Here is a 26,366-nt window from a genome sequence, read left to right on the forward strand (position 1 = left end):
TTATTAAGTTGGCCACTCAGCTATGCTATGACATCATCACTTGCAAACCTCCTGCCCTCTGATTGGCCCATTAGGCTCTCTTGCTCGACATTCGTTGTTACAAATGTGGACTTAATTCATGTTGGCCGTGTAGGATTGTCATCCCTCCATCCTTCCTTCCTTCCTTCCATCCTCCCTCCCTCTCTCCCAGCCGGATGCGTTTCTCTCTCTCTCTCTCTCTCTCTCTCCTCGCTCTCCCTCCCTCCCTCCTTGTTTGTGCACGTCAGTATAGTACAGCGCAGCCGCCGTCTTCCCATTCAACACTTTAGTAGCCAGGCAGCTGCTCCTCTTCCTCCTGGTCCACTCGCACTGTGCTCTCCATCTTCATCATGCCGGGGGAGGAAGGTAGGGCATCCCGCATAAAAATGTTCGTGGACGCGTGTGCGTGCGTGTGTTCGTGAGAAGGTTCTGCCGCCGATCTGCGACGATTCGATCGATGAAGTCACTCAGACATGTTGTGTAACGTCGTGTGTGTGTGTGTGTGTGTGTGTGGCTGGGTTTCTTCAATGGAGACGCTTGTGATGTTGTCATATGAAGAAGAAGTGTGTGTTGTGTTGTGTAACATCTATTTCTGTGGATGGCCACTGGTGAATTATGCACACAAAGTTGTGTTGCTCGCAACGAGGGGGAATAAACAGGACACATCAAAAGAATATGATTAGAATCGTGTGCGTGTGTGTGTGTGTGTAATATTGTGTGTGTGTGTGTGTGTGCGTGTGCATTACTTATATACATACAATAGATAGATAGCTAGATAACAAGACGGAGATTGAAAACAAGGGTGAGGTTTTCCAATGAGGTTTTCATGACTGCGTTAGGGTTTCAAATAAGGGTTTGTGTTTCATAGTATGGTTTCAAATCAGGGTTAGGCTTTCAGTCCTGGATATGTCATTAATGGAGTGTTGGGCTTTCAAATTAGGGTTTCAAGACAGAGTTAAGGGGTGCAGTTTAAAAGATTAGGTTAGGGTTTCAAATAAGCTTTCAAGTTTGTTTTCAGTGAGTGCTTCAAGTCTATGTTGGGGTTTGTTAAAAAAAATAAGTGTTTTAAGGATGGGTTAGGCTTTAATGTCTGGATTGGGGTTTTAAATGAGGGTTTCAAGACTAGGTTAGGTTTTCAAATCAGGGACGGGGGGTTAAATTAGGGTGCGGGAATAAGGGTTATGGTTTGGAGGCCTGGGTTTGGCCGTCAAACACGAGTTAGGGTTTGAAGGTAGTTTCAAAATAGGGATTAAGGTTTGAAGTAAGCTATAATTTTAGAATATCTATATCAGATTGATTGATTTACTGGAGACAAAACTGAAAGGAAAATTGCCCCAAGAACCGAAGGCCGTTGCTGCAGAGGATCAGTCGATTCAAAAAGATGTCCCGATAAATCTGATTTTGTGGCGTTCATTTCTTCTTGGGGAGTTTTGCCGTCTATGAAACCGGCAGACGCTGCTCGGCTTTAATCAACGCCGCCGCCGCCCGCCTTTAATGAGGTCACCGTGCTGCAGGTCACACGGGCTCCTCGCATGAGCATTATGGGATGGATCATGCGACTGGGAATGAATATGAATCAAATAGATAATGGAGGCGTAATATAATCATCATTTGAAAAGTTTTTAATAAAATGGCTGATAAGCTAAAATGACTAGCAAGGGTTAGGGTTCGAAATTAAGTTTTTAAGTTTTGTTTAGGCTTTCCTGCCAGGGTTTGATTTTTAAATTAGGTTTTCAAATCTAGGTCAGGGTTTCAAATTAGGGCAATTTAGGGTTTCCTGTCGTGGTTTGGGTTTCCAGTTAGGGTTTTAAGCATGAGCTTAGGTTTTTCAAATTGGGGTTTCAAACAAGGGTTACAGTTTCAAATATGTGTTTCAAATAAGGGCTTAAGGTCTGGGTTTGTTTTTCAAAAAAAGGACAGGTTTTCAAATTAGGGTTTCAAGCAATCAAAAAATGGTTCGGGTTTCAATTTAGTGCACTTTGGAGTTTCCTACCAAGGTTTGGGTTTCAAACAAGGGTTAAGCTTCCGTTATAGGTTCCTAACCAGGTTTAGGCTTTCAAACCTGGATTAGCATTTGAAAAGATAGAAAGAAGGGCTACGGTTTTGCACCAGGATTAAGGTTGGAAGTACTCAAGTAGTTGACATGCAAAAATGGCTCTTTGCTGTTTGACTTGTGTCCCCCTGACGCACTCTTGCTCCATTTTCTCGACTTTCCCTCCAGTGAACGGGACGCCGGCCAGTCAGCTGTCCACGCCTCAGACGGCAAAGTCGCCCAGCCCCTCCCCAACCAGCCCGGCCAGTCTCAGCCAGCAACGGCGGGTAAGGAGCGCACTGGCTCGCGCGTGCACCTTTAACAGATAAAACACTTAATGCTAATGCTAACACATCATGGGAAACTCATGTCTAACCCTATACCAGTGCACACAGTCGTAGATTCTTTATCATCTGCAAGGAGCTCGGAAATTATGGTATTTTACTTTTGTGGTAATGTACAATGAAGTTGTACTCAGATCATCATTTGGGTGAATCGCTGTTGTCGTGTGACTAAACGACGCTCTATGTTAACAGGAAACGGACAAAGACGAGCATAGGCCGACTACATCTTAGAGCGACATCACAGCACACCCATCAATATTCTTTCTTTTCTTTTTGGTAGTCAGTGTTTCCACCAGGGCCCTTTGCTAGCTAGAATTTGTACTTGTGCTAATTTGTGCAATATGTCATGTCAAGACCTCAGTCTTGTGTGTGTGTGTTTTTGGCTCTGTTTATTTATTTATTTGTGCAAAACATGCGTCCTGTATGTGTTGTTTCGCTTCGCATATGTAGCGAAAGGCTAACCAGGAAGTAGTCAATAATGGCGAAAAAATTAAGACAGGAGAGAGGTAGAGAATAGATCCAAATTTAGTGTGGTGATTGATTTATGGTCCCAGATTATAAATAATATGTAACTGCACTTTTGTATAATTTTTTTAAACATGCGGTCGTAAAATCTACCTATATAGAGATGTAGTGCATACAGTAGCCCGAAATGGAATCACAATTAAACTACTAGTCTTTGATTTTTGACATTTAGAAGTCATAAAATCTAGATGTAGAGTGGTAGAGCATACCACTTATGTCAAAAGGTTTGATGATGATCTTTAGCCCCAGATTGTTTATGACATCCCAATGCAACCACAACCCTTAGAAATCAATTAAAAAATAAATACATTTTTAATAAAAAAATATATTTTTATTTTTAAAATAAAATAAAATTAAAATTAAAATTAAAATTTCTAAATTTTAATTAAAAACAAAATAAAAATAGGAGGGTAGCATATACCGTTTCTATGAAAATTATCTTGGTGATTGATTTATGGCCCAAAATTGATTTATGGCACCTAATAAAACCATAATAGGAGGTAATAAAATACAGATGTACAAATGTTGATAACACTTCTTAGGTTAAGTCATACAATCTAGAGAGGTACAAAATAGCACACTAAATGGAGCGCGGAATTGATTTATGGCCCCTAATTAATATGCAGTGAGGCACCTGCAAAACACATGAATCATTTTGATCTTTTGAGAACAAGGAAGCCCTGCAATCTACACCATTGATACACTTCCACTTTGATGTTCTCAATCGCGCCATTAGCTTGTAGCATTATTAAAGCTGAATGCAGCGTGTCCCAAGTGTACGCCTCAGCTGCAGAGCTCAGCGTCGAGGGTCCATTTGTCGGCGGCGTCTGTGACACGGCGGCATTATCTCTCCGCTGCAGCCTGCCGAGCTTACCGACATGTCAGTCTCTGCTCCTGCTTCGGAATCTCATTCCCACTTCTGTGAATGCGATTAGCTTCACAGGAAGACATGATTCTGATCATATGACGGCATCTGTACTCTGCTGTTGGGAAGTCGGAAAAAAATTCAGTTTTAGGTCTGAAATGTCCAATTTCCAGTTTTCTTGAATACACCATAAATAGAACATCCGCTCATGTTTTGGTCCCGCTCCTCTGAGATGAAGCGCAAGCTAATAAGATTTAATACATGAACGGTTTCACCTGATGTTTATGACCTCCCGTTCTCCAAATTAAAAGCATCCGTTGATTTATGTCCCTCACACAAAACTAAAAAGGATTGTACACTGGATTTGGGGGATCTTTGAAGTTTTTATTGCCACTTTTACTGGGGCTATAAATCAAATCCAGTTCATCTAAAAAAAAGAAAATCCAAACATTTTTACCTTCTGTTGTGAACATATTAACATTTTAGAGTAGTTTTTGGTACTCCCCTAAAGCCCATAAAGGAACTGTCAAAAAGGAATGTGGTCTGGACTTTTGGATCTTTGACAGTTGTATTGCCTATTTACACTCGTAATTGTGTCATAAATCTATCACCAAACCACAGAAGTTGATTTATGGCATCTATAAGCCTACAAAAAAATATAAATCAATGTACACTGGTCTTTTAAATATTTGACAGCTTTATTGCCTGTTTTATACTTTATTGGTGTCATAAATCCATCACCGCACCACGCAAGTGTCGAATAGTTTGAATGGTTCATTGCACTCTCATTGAATCTATCAAAGAATGAAGGAAAGCAGCGCTGGATTTTATGGCCTCCTAAAGATTCGATGTATGGGTTTGTTGGTATGTCATCTATCAGAGGTCATAAACCAATTACCATATTCAGTTTTGACTGATTTACGCCAAGCCCCTCAAAAACTGTAAAATTGTCCAATATCAAATGTTAGAATGGAAATACCCACCAAGATTTATGACCTCTGAGCCAAAGCTGAAATGGTAGAATGATTTATAAGCCCGCCCCTAAAACCGTAAAGGAATATATTTACGTCTGGATTTTATCATGTTGTCAAAAGATCAATGATTGATTGATTAAATCCATAAATCATAAATAAATGCCATAAATCAAATCAAAGTGCCATAAATCAACCACCGCAGGCAGGATTCTCACTCATCTGACAGTGTCAATCAATAGTGAACATTTACTATGGATTTACAATTACTTATTAGTTGTGTACCTAACGAAGCACATGAAGACATAGTCCTCGTTTTGTGTCGTTTTTTTTTCTTCTCCCCACACGCACACAATCATAGATAACATCACCAATGAAGCAGCCATTTGCACGCTGTCATGTTTTATACATGCGAGGCTCAAGTGACCCATTTTTATGAATCGAAGCCGCCTTCGCCGACTTCCTGCGACGCTCGGGCATCTCATCGACATTCTGAGCGGATTTGCGAGCGTCGCTACGAGGTCGCTTGGCGTCTGCTCGCTCCATTAAGTGTGAAAAACACAGGCGGCGGTCATAAATCACGGGAACGAGCCGCTGTTCGCTCCCCATCCTCACCATATTGTGTGCGCTGACGCCATGACTCACCTTTTATTTTGCGGGTGTGAGAGTGTGTGCATTTGTCATAATGTGTCAATGCGCATTTGCGGAAGGTCATGAAATGACAAGAGAAAATCAGATTTGCATGTTGAATCATGTCACCGACATTTTTTTTTCTGTTTGGTTGTATTTGTTCATGTTTTAATTTCCATCTGGGTTTAATTTCCATTTGTGTGTTGTCATTAAATTGTCATCTCATTTGCACACATTTGTTGTTTTGTGTGTTTCATTTCATGTGTTTTTTTGTTGTCTGTCACACACACATTCTGCATGTTTAAATGTAGACAGTATATGTGTATTTATTAGGGGTGTCAAAATGAGTGCCTTCATTTTGAGTTAATTTAAAGTTCTTTTAATGACACAAATTTTTTTTAACATGCAAAATTTTACTGACCGCCCCTTACTTGGAAAGCCTGTACTGGGTAATTACAGTCGCAACACAGCACGTCAAAATTTAGCAGTAATAAATGTAATAATAATGCATATATTTGTGGGGACTGCGGTCAAGTTGTATTTTATTATTTTAAAAATGTGCAGAAGTTACTTAATGTTTTAAGATTAAATAGCTTTTAAGCGGTCACCAACGTCTAACAAATGCAATTATGCCATCTAGTGGCAGATAATTTACCACAACACAAATTATTATCACACTTACTTTTTACAGTACTGTTCATCCTTTTAATTTTAACTCAATTTTATGAATTATGATGAAATTACTGTATCAGTGACTAAAAGATGTAGCCATATTTCTATTAGTTTAGCATTTTTTTCCACTTTGATGTTAACCAAGAGTATGAAAACTTAGGATTTTTTTTTTTATTGAATATTTTATTGTATATTTTGAACAGATATAAAATTGGCAATTAAGTCAAGTGATTAATTACTATTAAAAATTGTAATCACCTGACACCCCTAATATATATATTTATATATACAGTGAGAATACCCACACAACATGGCCAACGTGATCAAATACAAAAATATATTTTTAACTCAACAAAATGAGTGACATGGCGCATCCTTACGGTTGGGTGGCCTGAATCTTTCTCCGTGTTGCCTTATCCCTTGGCGTTGGTGTTTTTTTTTTTTTTTTCTCTTGGCGTCCAGCTGTCAGGGATCAGCGACGTAATCCCGTCGACAGCGTTGATCTTTTCCGACGAGAAGCGCGATGGGATTTCTTTGCCGTCTAGACAGCAGAAAGTCATCAAATCACCTCCTGCACAAACAAAGCGCACTTTTATTGCTTATATCTTTTTCTGTGCCAGGCTTATTACTTGTCTTGTTTGGATGGCAAAACAAAGAGCAATAACATTTGAAAGATGTTTACGAATAAAAGTGGAGAGGGAGAGAATACCACTTTTGTCAAAAAGGAAAGTAGTGATTGATTATGGCACCCCCAGTTTAACTCATTAACTGCCGTTGTCGGCTATAAACGTCAAAAATGTATTTGAACTATTTCTAATATTTTAACATTTTTTTCCACTTTTGTTAAAAATCTAGATTTTTTTATTGTACATTTAGTTTTGTACATAAAATTTGTGATTAATCACGAGTTAACTAGTGAAGACATGCGAATTTTTGATAATAATTTCTTTCTTCTTCTTTTTTTTATTCATTCACTGCCGTTGTCAGCTATAAACGTCAAAAATGTATTTGAACTATTTCTATTAGTTCATTTCCACTCTTGTTAACAAGAGTATGAAAACCTATAATTTTTTTATTGTACATTTAGAACATATAGAATTTGTGATTAATCGTGAGTTAACTAGTGAAGTCATGTGATTAATTACAATTAAAAACATTTAATCGCCTCTTGCCTCAATTTTTTTTTAATAATCTTTTTTTTAATGAATTTATGGCAGTGAATGAGTTAATAGTAAAAACAAATATGTAAATGTTTTTGTTTTTTTTTACTTTCGACAACCTTTGTTCTTTTTGATCATATGTTTTTTTATTGCTTAATTTGATTATATCTTTTTTTTTTGCCAACATTTGCTTTTAATCTTATGGTCCTTTACGTCCACGTTTACCTTTGATGTTATCGCCATTTGCAATCACGTTAAAATCTTATTGTCTTTTTTTTTTTAACATAGTTTTCCTTTGAGCCGATAATTTTTACCTTTGATCTTATCTTCCTTTAGGACTTGCGTTAACTTCTTATCGTCACTTTCAACCACCTTTACTTTTGATCTTTTCGTCATTTTTGATCACGTCAAGGCTTATTCTAAATTGTCTCCTGTTTACCTTTGAAGTTATGTAAAATCATTGTCTGCTTTGATCTTCTCAACATTTTGATCACATACACCTTTGAGCTTATGTTTGATCACGTTTACCTATTTTTAACACATTACATTTTCCTATTCCTATTACGACATATTATCATTATGAATTGGATTGGATTTGCTCACTCGCTTTTACGTAAATGCGTGACCGTCCTCTCGAAAGCTTTTTAAGGTCAACAATATCAGCACTTCCTGTTTTCATTCAGTGTGACAACAGCCAGACATGTCCCGCCTTTCACCGCGCAGACAAACATCTCTCAAAAAGAGACAAGCCCCGAGCACCCGAGCCTCCGAGCCTCCACACCCCCCGTTGCCCCTTTCACATCCACCCCCCCCCCCCCATCCAGGCGGCAGGAAACGACCATATCCTCAGCTGCCTTTCAGCAGTTTCCATGGCAACGGTGTTTGTGGCAGGAAGAGAGCGGCTGCATGTGCGATGAGGCCACAAGAGAGATGAGGATGAGAGAAGGAAAAGAAGAAGAGCGGCTTTTACGCTGATTGGCCCACAAAAAGAAAAAAGAAAACAAAAAGAGCTTACATAAGACATCCAGGACATTTTTATTCCCAGTAGGTCAGAAAAAGATGACCACCTCAACCATTTACGTAATTGCATAATAGTAAAGAGATGTCTTAAAACATCTAAGTCATCTATATCATTTTAATTTAATTGATAAGTGATTAAATTAACTTCTGAGTATGTGTAATTCTTATACATTTGATTTGGGTCTTGATGCACAGTACATGTAAAACTTACTTTCAATCTGACCAAAGATGACAACATCAACCAATTATGTAATATCATAGTGGTAGTAAATGTCTAAAATAATAATAATAAGCGCAAAACCTGAAAGCCGGATACTAGGCTTGAAATTATATATATTTGTTTAGTAGATCATAATAAAAACTTAATTCAAATTTATTTTAAAAATTGAATATATTGATCAGAATTTGAAATTAATTCAAATTTTAAAAAAATACAATAATTTTAATGTATTTAACTTCAAATCAACAGAAAAAATGATTAAAATGGAATGCAAGTGAAGAATATTTAATTGTAATACATATATATATATATATATATAAAAAAAGAAACTTATAGGCAATAAAGAGGGGGGGGGCACAGTGTGAGATCTGGAGAAAAAAAACACCTTCGCACACAATGACATAAAACTGAATGCGTTCTGTGAGCATAAGCGTGTATGGGTCTGTCCCTCCTGGCATACCAAAACATATCGTCTTGTTGCCATGGAGACGACCTCAACTGGCCTAATCAGGAACACGAAGCACAGGAGAATGAAAGGGTGAGCGAAATAAGAGGGACTCATGCGTCTGGCAACGTCAACGTTCAGGGGAAGAGTCCAAAATGACGGGTTTTTTTTTGTAACAGGCCAACAATAATTCTAAAATCATGAGTCAAAAATTGAGATGCCAATTGGCCAATCGTTACAGCTTTACTTACTTAATGGTCTGATTTCATCCACAGGGTTCTCAAGGCTCCTCCTCCTCCTCTCTGTCTTCCACTCAAGGGTCCAGCCCGTTGAACAGCGACGGAGCTGTGACCGATGGTGAGGACCAGCTTTTTATCAACCCAAAAAATTATCATCAACTACTTGAATTGATTTTATTCTAATTAAACTCTCACGCTTCCGTCCCGCAGAGGAAGTTGTGGTGGACGAGGTTCCGGCCGTCCCTGCCTACATATCGGAGCGCTACAAGGTGGGCCGCATGCTGGGCGACGGCAACTTCGCGGTGGTCCACGAGTGCGCGGAGCACTCCACGGGACGCCATTACGCGCTCAAGATCATCAACAAGGGCAAATGCAGAGGAAAGGTCAGATGCTGCTCGCAACTTGGTTGATCTTTTTTTGTCTATTGTAGCTTGTCATTTTTTACTGAAGCGTATTGCATTCACTTGGGAGGGGAAATTCTTCAGTTTTTCTGACTATTTTTTTCAGGGCGCTTTGTTTTTTTGTGTAATTTTTATTTATTTGTATTTTTTTTGCTTTTTTTGAATATTTCTTCTGATTTACTAAAAAAAATTCTGTCATAAAAAAATATTCAGAAAAACGGGAAGGGTGGGAAAATTAAAAAAAAAAGAGGAAAAAATACTCAGAAAACAGAAAAAAATATTCAGAAAAACAGGGGGGGGAATTATTTTAGAAAAACTGAAAAAAATATTCTGATTAAAAATAATTATACTAAAATTATTCTTTTTTTATATAATTATTTCCCTGTTTTATGATTCCCCCCCCCCCTGTTTTTCTGAATATTTTTTCTTCATGTTTTTTTGAATATTTTTCCCCGCTTTTTATAAAAAAAAATTATAACAGAAAGAAATATGCAGTAAAACAGGAACAAAATATTCAGAAAAACTGAACATTTTTAAAATTACACAAAAAAACAAAGAGGTTTGGGTTTTTTTCAAGTGAATGCAATACGCTTTTAGAAAAACAGAAACAAAAATATTCTGAAAAAAAAAATTGTAATAAAATTATTCAGTTTAAAAAATAATATATATATATTCCCCTGTTTTATGACCCCCCCTCCCTCTGTTTTTCTGAGTAATTTTCCCTCATGTTTTCTGAATATTTTTTCCTGCTTTTCGGATAAAAAAAAATTATAACAGAAAAAAATATGCAGTAAAACAGAAAAAAATTATTCAGAAAAACTTCTTTTTTTTTTGAAATTACACAAAAAAACAACAACATTAGTCAGAAAAACAAGAGGTTTGTTTTGTTTTGTTTTCAAGTGAATGCAATACGCTTCCGTAATTTTTCACACGAATAAATGGCGAATTCCGCTGCTAACATTCGCTTGCAGGAGCACATGATCCAGAACGAGGTGGCCATCCTGCGGCGAGTCAAGCATCCCAACATCGTCCTGCTCATCGAGGAGGTGGACACGTACGGCGAGCTCTACCTGGTCATGGAGCTGGTCAAGGTACGTTTATTCTTCCGCGGAACGTGACACGATCGAGCGGCGAATTCCAAAGCGATTTGCGATGGCCCCGCGGCCTTTGAATGTAAAAAGGAGGCGGGAAGCGTCGGTGCATAATTGATGAAGCGTGAATGCCATCCATCTGTTTGACGAGGGGAGGACGTGTACGTGTGAGCCGGCTGGGAGACGATGAATGAGAGCGAGGAAGGCCGAGAGAACACATGGCAATGTTGCTGCCGTCGTACGCGTCGCCATTGACTAAAATCTTCGTTCTTAAATACAAGATTGCAAGTTGGCAGTCATATCTTTTTCCACCAGGATGTCCCCATGACATTTTTTTTGCGCCCGATTCTGACTATGACAATGAAAACAGGAAGGGCCCTAAAATAGAACTCTGTGGAACACCATATGACAGTGGGGCAATCATAGAGAGTAGACCTCGACCATTTTTACCTTTTATCATGTCATTAATTTTTCATTTAATATTAGGGGTAGACCGATTACCAGCCAGGCCGATTATCGCATTTTGACGAATATCAGTATCGGCCTGAGTAAAAAATTTGACGGCCAATAATAGATCTATTCAAAACTATGCTAGCTAAATTTCCAGTTAACTTTATGAGAGATGCTGCTGACCCGGGGAACGCTCTGCACCTTTTGTGATTGATAACAAAGTAAAAATTTAACATTTCTGAAGTTTGAAAATTTTGGGGAAAATAAAGAATAAAGAAAACTTGCACATTTTGCAAATCTAAAAGTTTTTTACAAATTTGTATTTAAAAAAAAATTTACGCCAATATTTGTTTGCTTCCCTTTTACTAAAAAATTATATTGGCTCCAAATATCAGTTATCGGCCTCCTTGGTCACTGCCAGCCCAGAATTTTTTTTTATTTGAAGTCTGTAGTCGTCAATGGCAGTGAATGTGCTAATAATTGTATCAGCATCGGCCTTGAAAAAAACATCAGCCTAGTTCCATTTTAGACTAATTTTCATTCACTTTGATCTTTTCGTCATAAATTTCCGTCCAACCTCTTTCCCAACGGGATTCCAGTCCAAATTGACAAATCTGGTCATCATGACTCGGTTTGTCCACAGGGGGGAGATCTATTTGATGCCATCACCTCCGCCAACCACTACACGGAGAAAGACGCCAGCGGCATGTTGTACAACCTGGCCAACGCCATCAAATACCTCCACAGCCTCAACATCGTGCACCGGGACATCAAGCCGGAAAACCTTCTGGTGAGGTCACTTCCTGAGGTCACAGGGTCAATGAGTCGACATCCAAATGAGCTTGCTGTTGTCATTTTTAGGTGTACGAGCACGCAGACGGCAGCAAGAGCCTCAAACTGGGAGACTTCGGTTTGGCCACGGTGGTGGACGGACCTCTTTACACTGTTTGCGGCACGCCCACATATGTAGCACCTGAAATCATTGCAGAAACTGGGTGGGTTAGGGTTAACCCTATTTTTAAATTATCTTTTTTTTTTTTTTTTATGTTTTTTAAAGTGACGGAGCATGTTTGTGCAGGTACGGGCTTAAAGTGGACATCTGGGCGGCGGGCGTGATCACGTACATCCTGCTGTGCGGGTTCCCGCCTTTCCGAGGGTAAGCGTCTCCTCGGCCTGACGACGCCACCGCCCTCTGCTGGTGGCTGACGTCACTGCGCCTTTGCTTGCAGGAGCAGCGAGGATCAGGAGGTTCTGTTCGACCAGATTCTGATGGGCCAGGTGGAATTTCCTCTGCCGTATTGGGACAACGTGTCGGACACGGCCAAGGTGAGCGGCAGTTTGGAAGGAATTTTGGTTCTTCTTGAATGTGGCTGGGATGTTCCTCATGTTTTTTGGTTTATTTTCTTGTCTCAGGAGCTGATCCGATCCATGCTGGAGGTTGAAGTGGACCAGCGGTACACGGCCCTGCAGGTCCTGGAGCATCCATGGGTCACTGTAAGAGCTTTTGACTGAAAGGCATTTTCTGTTCTTACCGTTATTTTCCCGCCGATGATCGTTTTTGTTTTTTTTGCAGTTTTGCATGAATTAATGATTGGTTGTTAGTTTAAGACGTGATTGACGCTTGTTGCGCTTGCTGGATGCAGGATGAAGGACTTTGCGAGAACGACCGCCAACTGTCGGTAGCAGGAAAGATCAAGAAGCATTTCAACACCGCACCAAAGGACAGCGACAACACGCAGGCACTCATTTCGGTAAGGGGAAAACAAAAATTTACATTTGCAGGTTGGCTCGGGGTTTTCAAAGTAGGGTTTTGAACGAGATTTGGAGTTTCAACTTACGGTTAAGGTTTCAGTTTGTGATTTTAATAGATTTAGGCTTTTAACGTAAGGGTTTAAAAGTACGGATACAGAGGCGTAGCATGCCATCAGGGGTCCCCAGAGGTCCAACAGATAGACCATGTATAGTAAGGCGTTTTGTTTTTTTATTTAAAAAATGACCATGCATAGTAAGGTCTTTAAAAAAAATTACGTTTTTTAATCAGGCTTTTTTTTTAACAATCATGTATACATAATAAGACCTTTAAAAAAAAAAAATGTTTTAATGAGGTGGGTGGGTGGGTGGGGGCGGGGTTAAATGACCGTGCATAGTAAGTTTTTTTTTTAAACACCTTGTAGAGTAAGGCCTTTAAAAAAAAGAAAAACTATGTATAGTAAGGTGGGGGGTAATGACCATGGATATAGTAGGGTGTTTTTTTTTACAACAACCATGTTGTATATAGTAAAGCGTTTTTTTTAAACGACCAAGCAGTATAGTGTTTTTTTTTTCAACAAGAATTTATAGTAAGGCGTTTTTTTTTAAACGAGGTGTTTTTTAAACGACTATTTATAGTAAGGCGTTTAAAAAAAAAAAAAAACAATTACAACAACCATGTGTAGTAAGGCCTTTAAAAAATGACTGTATAATAAGGCTTTTTTTTTGTCAAACGACCATGTATATAGTGAGGCGTTTTTTTTTATGTTGCTACGGCACTATACAGATAGAGTTTCAAAGTAGGGTTTCAAACTAGGGTTAGGATTTCAAAGAAAGGTTTGGGTTTAGTCCACCAGCAGGAAGAGATGAAAATGTTTTGATGGCGTGTGTTGTTGTTGTTGTTGTTTGTGTGTGTGTGTGACTCTGCTGTGTTGTGCGTTTGTGCTCAGTTGGACGGAAGCTTTTCTATGCAGAGATCCGGCTCGTTGGACTTCCATCAGCACCCGGCCATGTACTGGATCAGGTAGGCCAGGCTGAGACCGTCGTCATCACACACCCAAATCGCCCCAAAAGTGACACTTTTTAAAAATTCATATATAATACATAATAAAAAAGAAAATAAGTCACACTTTCTCTTTTTTTTTTTAAATAAATAAATAAATTAATAATGTTAATAAAGAAAAAGAAAAAAAGGGACTATTTCTACCAAAAATGTAGATGTTCTGTCTCTTTTCCAGTTTGACTTTTTTTGTGGCTCTCCTCATGATAAATCCGTCAACTAAATGTCATGATACTGAGTGAAACTTTTTCAGGGCTGAATTTAATGAGTCCATTCCCCCTCCTTCAGACCTCCCATGTTGATAAGGAGAGGTCGCTTCTCGGATGAGGACGCCACCAGGATGTGATGTCAACAAAAAGGCTCCAGACCCTCCCTATCCGCCCAAACAAACGCCAGCCTCCCACGTGACTCTGACGACATCTCCATCAGCTCTAAGATGGCGGGAATACCTTTGTGGATTTCTCGGAATGGTGAAAACTTTGGCCCCCCCACCCCCCAAAAAAACTGAGCGTGAGAATTTTTCTTTCCAAGAGGAGAAGTTTTATTTATTTATTTTTTATCAATTTTCTTTATCCACGCTGTCTCATCCGACATTCGTCGTTCCCCTTCTGTGATGGAACATCCTTGGCAATATGGACCAATGAACTTCATCTTTTTTTTTTACATACACTACAGTATATATATATATAAATATATATATATATATACACATTGTACTTATTTTCCTTTTTTCAAAGAAATATGTTGTTATCGGTGGAATGAAGTCGGTGTTTTTCGCGGTAGGCAAACGTAGACTTTGACGAAAAAAATGTGGCGTAGACGCTTTTCCATGAAGATGCCGACGGACGGTGCGTTCGGTGGCCTTCCGTACGTTTGAGTGCCGCTTCATTGACTGCTGGTGTGTAGCAAACATGTTTACATGGTCCCCCCTTCAACCACACTAAAAGCCTCCCCGCCCTGAAGCAGACAAAGGTGTAACCTCGCTGATGTCAAACATGCAGAACCAGCAGCACTCAAGTGGATTTGCGCCACCTGGAACAAACCTCATTCAGTCTCATTCTTTCTTCGTTTGTTTAGCATAACAGACACACAGTAGCTATTAATAATGTTGAATATTGTTAAAAAAAAAATGTTTTTTTTAGGATTGACTGGCAAAAAGGGGAGATCATCTGGTCAAACATCAAACTTTGCCGCCATGCTCCGCCAACACAACAACCAAAATATTTGACAACTTATCGCCATACATTTGTCGAGTGACAATTTGGTAGCAATCGGACAAAATCTAGGAGGAGTGAAGCCGTGGAAATGGTAGTAAAACTGAGCCTAAAGTGGTTGTTTTAAACCAAAGATGGCAGACTTCCTGTGTCTTGTGGGTCGAGACACGCCTACCAAATTTCATACAGATCAGTAAAACTGGCTTGAGGGGATCCATTTTCAAGATGGTAGCGTATGGCCTGACCAACCAACTCTTTTGGCGTTGACGTTCCTTATAAGATTCCTGTTTAATAAATAGCAAGTCATCAAACATCACCGTCATGCTCCGCCCACACACTGCAATTTATCATACCCGCTGTTTAGTGTACATGATTAAAATTTGGTAGCAATCGGATCAAGACGCATGGAAATGGCCAAAGTGACCCTAAAATGGCCACTTGAAAGCAAAATGGCGGACTTCCTGTGTCTTTTTTTCTGGTGGCTCGTGTGGGGGCCGATGATCTCCCGGGCAGTCGTCGCTTTTGTCTGCGGGTTCCTGTGATGTGTCGGCCATATTGATCGCGACCAATACCAAGCGGTCAACGAACAGCAAGAAAGGCAACAAGCGCTCACCAAAGTGCTGACAGCTGCCCGACACCATTACGCCTGTTGCAATACCAATACATGTACCTCTCTTCAACAGTGCTCTATCAATAACAACATTCTATTAAAGGATTATTAAAATGCTTCAAAAACAAACATGTCTCTTTTAATATCAATACAAGAATATTACAGAAAATGTGTAAATGTCCTACCGTTTTTTTCCTAAAAGCAACATTTTTTTTTTAAATACTCTTTTTTATTTTTTGTCCACAAATTGAAATTTTCAAGAATAAAATATTTTTTTCAATTAAAACATTATTGAAACAACTACATAGGCTATTTTTTTCTTGAAAAGAAACAAACACCGAATACAAAACAATCATTTCTCAAAAATATCAAACTTTTATCTTGAGGAAAAATTTGTCTTTCTCCAAATGTTTTTTAAAATTTACTTTTCACTGAAAAACTCCAAAAATGTGTCTCTCACTTTTTTTGGGGGAAAAAAATATTTTCATAGAATGTGCTTTAAAAAAATCTGTATTGTCCTAATACATATAAGAATACTTATCTTAAATTATATATATATAGTTTTTTTTTTTATCATGAACGTAAAACACATATTCTGTTGAATATTTTTTTTTTAACAAAACCCTGCATGTAATTAAACCTTTCTCCTCTAGAGGACGCTCTAAGCACAGGAAACTGATGTGAGGCGAAGAAGGAAAAAGAAACGAAGAAGAAAGAGCTATCAATAACAGTAGTATTAGTAAATACGTCTATTGTTATATAACGTCGTATTTATGAACCGCAACCTTCTTTTCCGGCTATTATTTAATTTAAATAAGCTCGTGAAATGTTGGCAACCCGCTAGACAGACTGGCTGGAGGTGAACGCTAGCACGCCGCCGCCGCGAGCGTGTTTTTAGCATCTTTTAGCTCGTTGCCGCTAGCTTTTTTTTTTCTTGCACAAGATGAGCGACGACGAAGCTTCGTTACGCAAGGACGCCTCCAAAGCCATCCTGCTCACCAAGGACGGCCAGCGATACATCGTAGGCGACAGCCGATCGGTGGACAACCGCAACGTGATCACGCTCATCCCCATGGAGACCGCCGACCTCATGGACATGGACTTGGACGACGCCGACGAGGAGAGCGACGTGCTGGACGCGTCCGACCCGCGGGACGGCGCCGCCAGCCCGGAGGACCTGAACGACGACGATGCGTCGGAGGGCGACGGCGCCGCGCCCAAGCAGTGCACCTACGACGGCTGCACCGAGACCACCACGCAGGTGGCCAAGCAGCGCAAGCCGTGGATGTGCAAGAAGCACCGCAACAAGATGTACAAGGACAAGTACAAGAAAAAGAAGAGCGATCAGGCCATGTCCACCAACAAAATGGACGTAGGTGCACACGCAACATGCACTTGATTCTTTTAATAATCTGTAATCTGTCAATTATTTGTTCCGTGAAGCGGATTTTTTTGTATACCGCTAAACGAGTGGACTAGTCAGTTCTGTGGTTTAGGTAAATATGCAATGTGTAATTCTCATTTGACTTTTGTTTAGTTATACAGTAAACGTCAACTGGAAGTAGAATTATACAACTTGAAGCAAGCACAATTGGCATGTTTTTTCTTATAAGATTTTCCACTATCTGTTTATTGATTGATTTATTGGTTTCAGGACAGCTGTGATGAGCGTCCCGTGTCCGTCAACAAGCAGCGTTTGGGGGCAATGGGGGACCGGCCGGCCAGACCATCCCTCATCGAGCAGGTGCTTAACCAAAAAAGGCTGGTAAGCTATCACCTGTTGAAAATAACATACTGAGCGGAACGCTGTCGTTTTGCTGCTTATCATTCTCACATTCTGCGCTGATGTCCACCAGTCACTGCTGAGGAGTCCCGAGGTGATTCAGTTCCTACAAGAGCAGCAGCACATCCTGGCGGTGCAGAGTCGAAGTCTGGCGCTGCAGCACAACTTTAGCGGATGCTGACTTGTTCCTAATACGCCGCCACTTTTATTTATTTATGTTATTTAAAAATAAGAAGAGAAAGCGTGATGAAAGCTGCCTCTTTTTGGCCCTTTGTGTTATTTCATGGTGTTTGTTGTTGTCAGGAGTTTTTAACTGGAGTTTTGTGCTTTAAAAAAAAAACAGATTCATTTTGCTTATGTTAATGTTGCAAGGATATATTCGAGCTCAGTGACACACCCACACAAGTGAAATAAAAAAATATTGCAACGATTGAAACTCTTGATTTCATATTGATTTCAATCTATGATCACATCGATTTGTGTATTAGGCTAACATTAGCATGAGCCTAACAGCATAGATAATTCATTACCTGTGAATACATTAGCACAAATCTCATTTTAGCCTTGAACAAAAGTTTAATATAAGTACAAACAAACGCAAAAAATGGTCAGTATACATTAAAATAACATTTAAAGACAAATCACACACACAAGGACGATCTTGAAGTGCCGCGGGGATGCACAAGAAAATGACAAAAGCTGCAACTAAGCCAAATTAGAAGTCAGTCTCACGGTAAACAAGCACCACAGCCTGGATGCTTCTGGAGGAGCTCCTCCCAGCCCCCACCCCAACCGCCTGCCTCCTACGACACGGAGGATATGGGGTTGTGCGGGGAGCCCATTTGTGTGAGGACCTTGTCCAGCCATTGCAGGGGCCCATGTAGGTGCACCTCAATCCAGCAGGGGGTGCTAGTCACGTCCTGGCGGTGGTACTCTGCCCCCCACCCCTAGGACAAGACACAGCACAATTGGATCATACCACTGATTTCAATATATGACTGACTGGATAGCCGAAAGGCCAAGACTTTTGAAGCCGCCATATTGCTCCTCCCAAGAAACGTTTCTCAGCCTACAATCCTCTACATTTACATTATCCAAATTGGAGAACATTTGAGACAGTACATAGTAGAAAAAGCATGATTAATGGTGTTTTAATTTGTTAAACTTAAACAAGAGGTCTTCAGACATTTTACAACTTGCCTTAAATACATGTATACAATGCTTAATGATGTTCACAGGAGGAAACTTGTATATATATATATAATTTTTTTTTTAAATCAAATAATTATAACTAATTCAACAAAAGATGCCAGTGGATCATACACATAATTGTATTGACTATATATAACATTATTTGTTCAATAAACGAAGAAAAAGATTTTTGGGTCCAACCCCCAAAAAACTTTCATGTTTGGACAAAAAAAGAGAAAATCCCGGAAATGTGCTTTGCCTTGCAATAAAACTGGCAAAGGCCAAAGAGCGAAATAATTTATGGCCACCCACCCAATATTTATTATTTTTTTTACAAAAGGGGATATTATTATGATATTAGATTATAGCACCTCCAATAAAACTGTCAAAGGTTGGAATGATTTACGGCCACCAACCCAATAAAAATATTAATGTTTTGACAACAGGGGGTCTTAAAATCCATGCTAATCGCTTTAGGGTATAACCCGATTTACACAATAACATTGCCAACGATTCAAAAGTGAAAAGATTGATGGCTCTACACAAAAAAAAAACATTGATCTTTTGAGAATATAACATCCACAAACATGAGCATGTATTACAAATACTTTTTGGCACCACAAAAAAATTATGGGATGACTTATGATCCCCTGGATTGGAGGTCATAAACTTTAAATGTGTAAAATTTAGACCTATTATAAGTTTTAGTGGCAAAAAAAAGATGTACATAATTTTTCAATAGCTTTGTTGTTCAACCTAATTAAAAAGCGACCTTTTCAACAATCAGACTCTTATTTTGAAAATTCAAACTTTTGGTTCCTGGTACCTTTATGTGAGCATATTAAACTTGCCTCACAGTGGTCATAAAATTAAGACTACCCCAAGAGATTCCATCAGAACAGGTAGCTTTTACATCCGTCCGAGCGCGTCTTACCTTGACAAAGCTCATGCGGATGGTGCACATCTTGGTGAGCTCGTAGACCACCTCGAAGCCGTGGTTGACAGACTGGGCGAGCAGCTGAGCGAACAGTTGGTTGTTGAAGATCTTCAAGCTGCAGCCGCTGGGGATCTTGCACACGGTGGTGGCGTGGAAGCCGTGCTGAAAGTTGCAGTTGCGGCTCTGCACGAACACGCTACTGTCGCTCAGGCACTCGGCATACACCTCGCCGCCCACGTAGTACAAGTGCAAGCCTGGGAGAGACAGAGAGCGGCATTGATTTATGAGCTCAAAAAAATGTCACTGATCAACGGCTGGAATGATTAATACACAAAAAGTTTCAAATGGGTGACATCATGCGCATCCCCGTGGAGTAGCATACATGTTGCGTTGTGCTAACATTAGCCTGTGGTGTTAGCTAGCGTACAACACTGCACGCATGAGCTGCTAACTTTCCACAGTTGGGATGATGCAGTTACGCTTTGGGCCAGAGGTGGCAGTCGCGAGTAAAAAAAAAAAAGTGACAACCTGCACAAAGATCCTTTAACGGATAAGGTGTGAACTAATATCACTTATTTTCTTTTTTTTAACCCTCCAAATTTGTCTGATAAAAAACAGCAACGATGGTGACCTTTGCCGATGTGTCGCCGCGTGTGCTCGATGGTGGAGTTGCGGTTGACGTTGGACAACAGGCCGAGGCAGAAGCGGTTCTTGTTGTTGGACGGGTCGGTGAAGCCGTCCACCAGCACGCTGCGCGACGACGCGTGGAAAGTCTCGCCCACCCGGTTGTTCAGCTCGTAGTAGGCGATGGAGCACCAGTACTCGGGCTCCTCGTAGCACACGGGACGCAAATCTGGAGGAAAGGGAAGTGTGAACGAGGAAATCCTTCCACCAGAACATCCGGTAGTGACGGTAGAACTTGGACTTGCCTCTATGTGGAGCGGAGAAGGTTAGCTTGGTGGTTTCTGTGGTGTTGCCGGGTTTCACGTCCTCCTGGGGGCTAGACTCCATCATGCTGTACGGTGGAGGGGGAGTCTCTAACAGAGGTGGGGTGGGGGGTTGTTGTTAATTTTTCACGGCCAAACATCAGGAAGTCCTGAAGTTCCAAGTTCATCGTCAAATTAACAATAAACAAACATGCTGCCTCTTGTTGAGAAATATTAGCATATGCTAACTTTGTCAGCGTAGGGAACCTTGCTCTAAAATCAAGAAACGTGTTTAACACATCATACCATCATCACAAAACAGTTCAAATTTAAATTTCTGCCGCAGCCCGTTTAGCCGGCTGGTGTCTTACCTGCAATGTGGTAGGGGCTACCCGGCTCGGTGGAGCCACCGGGGGACTCGGGGTAGCCCTGCGAGGCGGGCGAGCGTCCATGGCACGAGGACGACGGTGACGAAGACGAGAAGGAGGACGATGAGCCCGGTAGCGGCGGGAAGGACTCCGGGTAGGTGGCGTTCTGCGGCATCAGCGGCTCGTTGTGCAGCGAGGCGTTGCGGAACTTGGCCAGGAGGCTGTGCTGCGGGTTGAACTCACTGTGGCGTGGCACGAGGACGGGCGGCAGCACTGGGAGGGAAAATAATAGTAAAGAAATTGGTACCTGAGACTCTGAGCTAAACATCTTCAAAATAGAGAAGAGAGCTAGACAAACATGTTGACATGTGAAAGCAATCTAGTGACAGTCCCGTTAAAATCAAATTTGCTGACGCGCTAACTTTACATGTTTTTGGAACCTCACTCCATTCGGTTTATGCCACTCAGTAAAATGCGAATTGGAAAAGGAATTGGAAAAAAAATCAAGACCTAAGTCTAGCAGTAACAGTAAGCTGTGCACATGAACAACAAATGTATTCATGTGCTAACCTCACTTAGCTTTGGAACCAAATTCCAATCAACACCACTTTGTATTGGAAATATATGGAAATAGCTAGGTCTAGTTTGTCAGTTTAGCAAATGAAACCAAACTTATTTACGCGCAAATATCCCCCACCTGCGGAACCACACTCCATTTCCCATTCTGTCGATAGTGTACAATACTGTATACTCAAGTGATGTAATTACGAAGCACTTCAGTAAGTTCAAACCGTTTAAAGCAAAACCAAATAGAGTGTATGTACTTTTACGTCCCGCAGCCCATTTAGGCACCAAACTAATTGGGTCGTCCGAATTTGCCACTGTTCTGTTCTTTATAAAGATGCAGTGACTACATACCATAATTGATCACATTTGTGATGTGATGTTACTGTTTACTTCCTGTTTTGATTTCTACAGCAGCCTGTTTAGGCGGCAAAATCATTGGGCATGAATGAATGGCACCTTGTGTTGGTGTAACCGTGTCAATACGAGCATTTAGATAAATGTAACTGTCGGTAATAATAATTCCTTTTACTTCATTTTTCGGAGTGCTACAGCAGCCCGATTAGGCAGAATGAGTCTTACCTGGGGTTTCGACGCGCCGGTAGTGGTAAGGGTTGACACAGATGTCCTTTTGCTTGGAGCCGAAGGGAAACTCACAGCAGTCAAGCGCCTTGAGCTCATGGTGCGACTGCAGGTCTGGCCAACGCCACACCCGGCAATAGATAACATGCGGCAAGCCCTTGCGGTGCGACACCTGCAGCCTCCCGTCTAGTGAGCGGGGGATGGTCACACACTTGCCTGATAAGGGATAAATGACGATTACATCATGTTAGGTACACATCAGTCGAAATCCAACCAAAAGCATTTTACCATGACAAACAAGTTGTCTTTACAGATTTTGTGACACCCTGTTGCCAAATGATCAAAGAGTAGTAAATTAATGAGGAGGTCATAAATCAACAAGTCATTTTTATTTTGACAAATGCTGTTCTCTATCAATATACATCTGGATTTTATGGCATCATGTTGTCAAATATTAAAATGTAATGATTGTATTTACGAGGTCATAAATCAGCAAGGGGCCATAAATCTTCAGGACATTCCTTGTTGCTTATGTCAGCATTCTCTACCTCGCTACATGTGGATTTTATGACCTGCTATTGTCAAATTGTTTTTAAGTGGGTTGTCATGAATCAATCAGAAGACATAAATCTATTAACACATACCATAGAGTGTTCATTACTTGTATTGGTGGCTGTGTTTAGGTGCCATAAATCTAGCAGTATATGTCTTATTGGAATACCTCTCTCCACCTGGATATTTATGATTTATGTTGTTAAAAGATTGCTTTATTAGGGTTGTCATAAATGAGAAGCCATACATCTATCACAACTTTCTATTTTGATTAACTGTATTTTCCAACCTGTGGATTTTATGATGTGAAAAAGATCAATGGTAATTGTTTTAATAACAGCCATTCTCTACCTAATGACAAAATATCACAGTACAGATGGTTATACTGATGGTCATAAATCTTCAAGGGCCAGAAATCAACTGTCATTTTACTGTTATTTCCAACTCACTGCATCTGGGTTTCATAACTTCATACGATGACATGTAATAATTTTATTGAGTCACAAATCAATCAGAGGCCATAAATCTATCAGCAGGTTACATTTTGAAGTAAGAGCTATTCTCTACACCCCCCCTCACCCCTCATTGGATTTCATTAGGGTGGTACGTATGTATGTAATGAAGTGGCTACTCACTGGGCTGTCCGGGGCAGCTGAGGGCCCGCTCCAGCTCTTCCATGGCTCCTTTCTTCTTCTTGAGCTTCTTAACCAGAGAGTCCACAGCCTTCTCGGCCCACTTCTCTTCCTCGTCGCCCTGCTTCCAGCCCAGCAGACGCTTCACCGCCGGGCTGGTGAAGGAGAAGAGCGAAGTGATGGACGTGGAGGAGTTCATGGTCCCGTTTGGTTTCCGATGCTTGGACTCGAGAGGATCCTGGTCTAGGTTTGCTGCATCTGTTAAGAGAAGCGAGAGGATAATGGTGCCATCTATTGATTTATCGTCTTAAAAAAAGTGAAAAGGAAGTTAACGACTGTCAATATGTAACAAAATATGTACTCGCCTATTGATAATGGATGTGGTGATGAAGGTGCCAACTTGTCTTTTTTCAAAATTGTAATAGTGACTTATTGTTGACTTCTTAGCAACTTATGGTTGGTTCACTGCCATACAACACGGTCACAACTGTTAACAGATAATAAACACTCACCCTTTTGACTTTTTCCGGATGCAGTGATGAAAAGCGCCTTAGTATCTAAATGGTTCTGTCAAGTCTTGTGCCTCGGTCATGAGAGAGGTGAGATGATGCCAGTGATGAGGAGGAAGAAGGTTTTCCAGGCAGGAGGAGGAGGAAGGTCCTCTTGTGGCGTCTCTCTTTCTCTTGTGAAGACGCCCAGGAGCCGAACTGTCTGGCCAGAACACATCACAGGACAGGAGGAGGAGGGGTGTGAGCGTTTGCTGTGTGTGTTTTGTGTGTGTGTGTGTGTGTGTGTGTGTGTGTGCGCGCGCGCGTGTGTGCGCGTGTTTATTTTTCTGCTTGTCCAGCAAACCATCTGCTCACAATGATGCCACATCTTACCGGAAATGAGCAGGTCACACTCATAATGATGTTCCATGATGACTTAAAAAAAAATGTTTTTGGTTATGCAAACTATAGCCTAGTAAACACACACTCACACACAACTGCTTTATGGAGGCCGGCGTCACACAGTCTGCCGGCTCAGATAGTCCAATTACCTAATGCTTTATCACCAGGAACCCCCCCCCCCCTTTCTCTCTTCCCCCCTCCTCCTCTTCTTCCTCACGCCCACTCCTCGACAAAAAGTAAACAAGCCAAATTCCTTTTACTACAAGTGAACGCAACAGCCAGTGTCATTCATAAACAACACGCACGATGAATTAGGCATTGTTCAAATTAATTGTGTCATCAATTTCTTCATTAAAAGCTCAAACGCAAGTGGCATCAAATGCAAAACTCCCCCAAACTACTATTTAACTATAAGGTTTATAACTTTTAATGGTTCGAATATGAATAATAATATCCACAGACTAGAGTAATATTAATTAATAAGTCTCACCTCCACGTTAGTAGTAGTAGTAGTAGTAGTAGTAGCAGTAAGTAGTCCACGCGGTGTAACCCGACTGAAGTCAGTGTCACGGTACACATTTGCTCTGTAGCACACTCGAATGGCTAGCATCCGTCGTGGGTGTTTCAAAATAAGAGTCTTTATTTAAAAACAAAACAAAAACAGTCTATGCATTATGGAAATACAACCATATTAACGTCTTATTTCTGAAAATATCTGTGAGCCAACCTATGCGTATTACACCATATTGTGACATTAGAGTGGGGCTAATTTACAACACACAACACGCTGCTCCACCAAGAAGGTAGCACTAGCATTGCCAAAGACAAAAGCTAAGAAGAGCTGCAGTGTTGGCACATATTGGCGTGAGCGAACAGCATTACAAGCATAAGCTTCTGGTTATAATGTTAAAAACAACGTAATAAATTTAGGCTGTCTTTATTTGGCCATCTCATGCTCTTGGCTTCTTGGCGATAAAATGTCTTGTCACAAGTGATAAAATTATGGAATCTATATAATGTTGCTGTTCAGTTCCTTGTCAGAGAACAGGAAGTTGTGCAAACCGTGCGAAAATACTGAAGCATTGTCAGTTGGACATGTGCGTTCAAAGGTTTAGAGAGGGTCAAACTATAAGTTAATTTGTAAGTCACAGTAGGATCATCCTGGACATTCACTACAAGTGGACTATTGCTAACTCATTATTATTATTATTATTCCCCCACAGTAATTTGGGACTTGCTTAAAACTTAAAAGGTTAATTTAAAAGTTAACACTTAAAACCTAATGTAAAAATAACTTTTACCAAACCAGTACCCACTTGACTTAGCAGGCTATTGTTGTGAAGGGCACACGGAACCGCCTCCGGTGGTAATGTGGCCACCTTATCGCCGCAGGTCCGAGGCGGACCGGCTCGCTGGAGTCTGCTGGGCTCCTGCAGGCTCCAGTCGGAGCGCCACACAGCAGCCACGGCGGCGTCAGGCTGGCTGGAACCGGAGCGCCGGCGCTCCAGATCCCTCCGCCGCCTTCCCACCTGACAAACATGTTTTACATGCGCGCTTCAAGTCAGAACGCATCATCATTTCATTTTAAGCGAAAAGCGTAAGCGGCTCGGAATTGGATGGAAAATATTTATAAAAAAACAAACAAACATAAAAACACATAGCTTGGGCCATATTGTGTGTTACCGGAAAGTTACTTGATTACCTTTGATTGGGGAGTCCGGTAAGGAAGGCGGAGGGAGACAGGACGACGCCGTGAGGCGGTCTGGTCCGGTTAATGACGCAAGCCTGGCTGGCGACGCTCAGTCTGCAAGTTTGACATTTTCACAGTTTACAGCAACTGCCGCGTAACGTCACCCCGCCGCCACCGCTGCCAGGAGGAGGGGGAAAGCATCGTATCCTCTTTTGTTTTGCTCAGCGGTTCGTCTGGTGTGGCAGCGGAGCGTCCGACGTCCTCGACCCCGCAAAGAGGTTGCGGTGCGCCGGCCTCGGGTCGCGACCTAAGACCGTTGTCGAGCTGGATCCAAGTCAGAGAAGATAGTTCACACTTGAACCGAGTAGCAAGCTCTATCAGTATGATGTGGTACAGTTGAACATCATTGCATAAATATAGCAATACCGTATAAATGAACCGCATTGTTTACGAAGCCATTTCACTTTTAACCTGAAATGTGATTACTTTTCCTAGACTGAACCGGAATACTTTTTCACATGGCACAGTGCAAGTA

The 26,366-nt window shown here is 40.8% G+C and overlaps 3 protein-coding genes across 6 annotated transcripts in view; 2 read left to right on the forward strand and 1 right to left on the reverse strand.

The window, feature by feature from the left end:
* dclk1a (doublecortin-like kinase 1a) overlaps positions 1-15,845 on the forward strand; it is a 29,701-nt gene extending 13,856 nt beyond the window's left edge. The window contains exons 6-17 of the mRNA XM_086057869.1: positions 2,240-2,337; positions 9,178-9,259; positions 9,352-9,524; positions 10,514-10,633; positions 11,727-11,873; positions 11,945-12,078; positions 12,162-12,239; positions 12,313-12,409; positions 12,497-12,577; positions 12,727-12,834; positions 13,783-13,856; positions 14,181-15,845. Coding sequence (XP_085913995.1) covers positions 2,240-2,337; positions 9,178-9,259; positions 9,352-9,524; positions 10,514-10,633; positions 11,727-11,873; positions 11,945-12,078; positions 12,162-12,239; positions 12,313-12,409; positions 12,497-12,577; positions 12,727-12,834; positions 13,783-13,856; positions 14,181-14,238 — 1,250 coding nt within the window. The 3' untranslated portion in view covers positions 14,239-15,845. The remainder of the gene's footprint in view (positions 1-2,239; positions 2,338-9,177; positions 9,260-9,351; positions 9,525-10,513; positions 10,634-11,726; positions 11,874-11,944; positions 12,079-12,161; positions 12,240-12,312; positions 12,410-12,496; positions 12,578-12,726; positions 12,835-13,782; positions 13,857-14,180) is intronic.
* Positions 15,846-16,408: 563 nt separating this feature from the next.
* On the forward strand, positions 16,409-17,929 carry rfxap (regulatory factor X-associated protein). The gene is made up of 3 exons (XM_086098884.1): positions 16,409-17,088; positions 17,371-17,481; positions 17,573-17,929. The coding sequence occupies exons 1-3, from the start codon at positions 16,660-16,662 to the stop codon at positions 17,678-17,680; spliced, it is 648 nt and encodes a 215-aa protein (XP_085955010.1). The 5' UTR covers positions 16,409-16,659; the 3' UTR covers positions 17,681-17,929.
* Positions 17,793-26,018, reverse strand: smad9 (SMAD family member 9). 4 transcript variants are annotated; one of them, XM_086098881.1, is made up of 10 exons: positions 25,844-26,018; positions 25,458-25,670; positions 23,764-23,958; positions 23,255-23,509; positions 22,068-22,283; positions 20,925-21,194; positions 20,557-20,664; positions 20,259-20,480; positions 19,625-19,881; positions 17,793-18,446 (listed from the first exon to the last, which is right to left on the reverse strand). In XM_086098881.1, exons 4-10 carry the CDS (start codon positions 23,448-23,450, stop codon positions 18,303-18,305), a joined length of 1,413 nt encoding a protein of 470 aa, XP_085955007.1. In that variant the 5' UTR covers positions 23,451-23,509; positions 23,764-23,958; positions 25,458-25,670; positions 25,844-26,018; the 3' UTR covers positions 17,793-18,302. The 4 variants fall into 4 exon arrangements, with proteins under 4 accessions (XP_085955007.1, XP_085955006.1, XP_085955005.1 ...); XM_086098880.1 differs by lacking the exons at positions 25,458-25,670; positions 25,844-26,018 and adding an exon at positions 24,632-24,741; XM_086098879.1 differs by lacking the exons at positions 25,458-25,670; positions 25,844-26,018 and adding an exon at positions 24,632-24,734 and having other exon boundaries at positions 23,764-23,962.
* Positions 26,019-26,366: the final 348 nt, after the last annotated feature.

The sequence above is a fragment of the Leptonotus elevatus genome, chromosome 16 (genome assembly GCF_054856555.1).
Source record: "Leptonotus elevatus isolate MCC_2025b chromosome 16, RoL_Lele_1.0, whole genome shotgun sequence".
Lineage (NCBI taxonomy): Eukaryota > Metazoa > Chordata > Actinopteri > Syngnathiformes > Syngnathidae > Leptonotus > Leptonotus elevatus.

Bases quoted from the DNA above. Each gene is read 5' to 3' on its own strand.
- rfxap (XM_086098884.1), top strand. From the start codon at position 16,660: ATGAGCGACGACGAAGCTTCGTTACGCAAGGACGCCTCCAAAGCCATC. The intron at 17,089-17,370 runs GTAGGTGCACAC...TATTGGTTTCAG, and splicing joins TGTCCACCAACAAAATGGAC to GACAGCTGTGATGAGCGTCC. The intron at 17,482-17,572 runs GTAAGCTATCAC...GATGTCCACCAG, and splicing joins TGCTTAACCAAAAAAGGCTG to TCACTGCTGAGGAGTCCCGA.
- smad9 (XM_086098881.1), bottom strand. From the start codon at position 23,450: ATGAACTCCTCCACGTCCATCACTTCGCTCTTCTCCTTCACCAGCCCG. The intron at 21,195-22,067 runs GTAAGACTCATT...TTTCCCTCCCAG, and splicing joins CCGGCGCGTCGAAACCCCAG to TGCTGCCGCCCGTCCTCGTG. The intron at 20,481-20,556 runs GCAAGTCCAAGT...CCTTTCCTCCAG, and splicing joins CTTCTCCGCTCCACATAGAG to ATTTGCGTCCCGTGTGCTAC.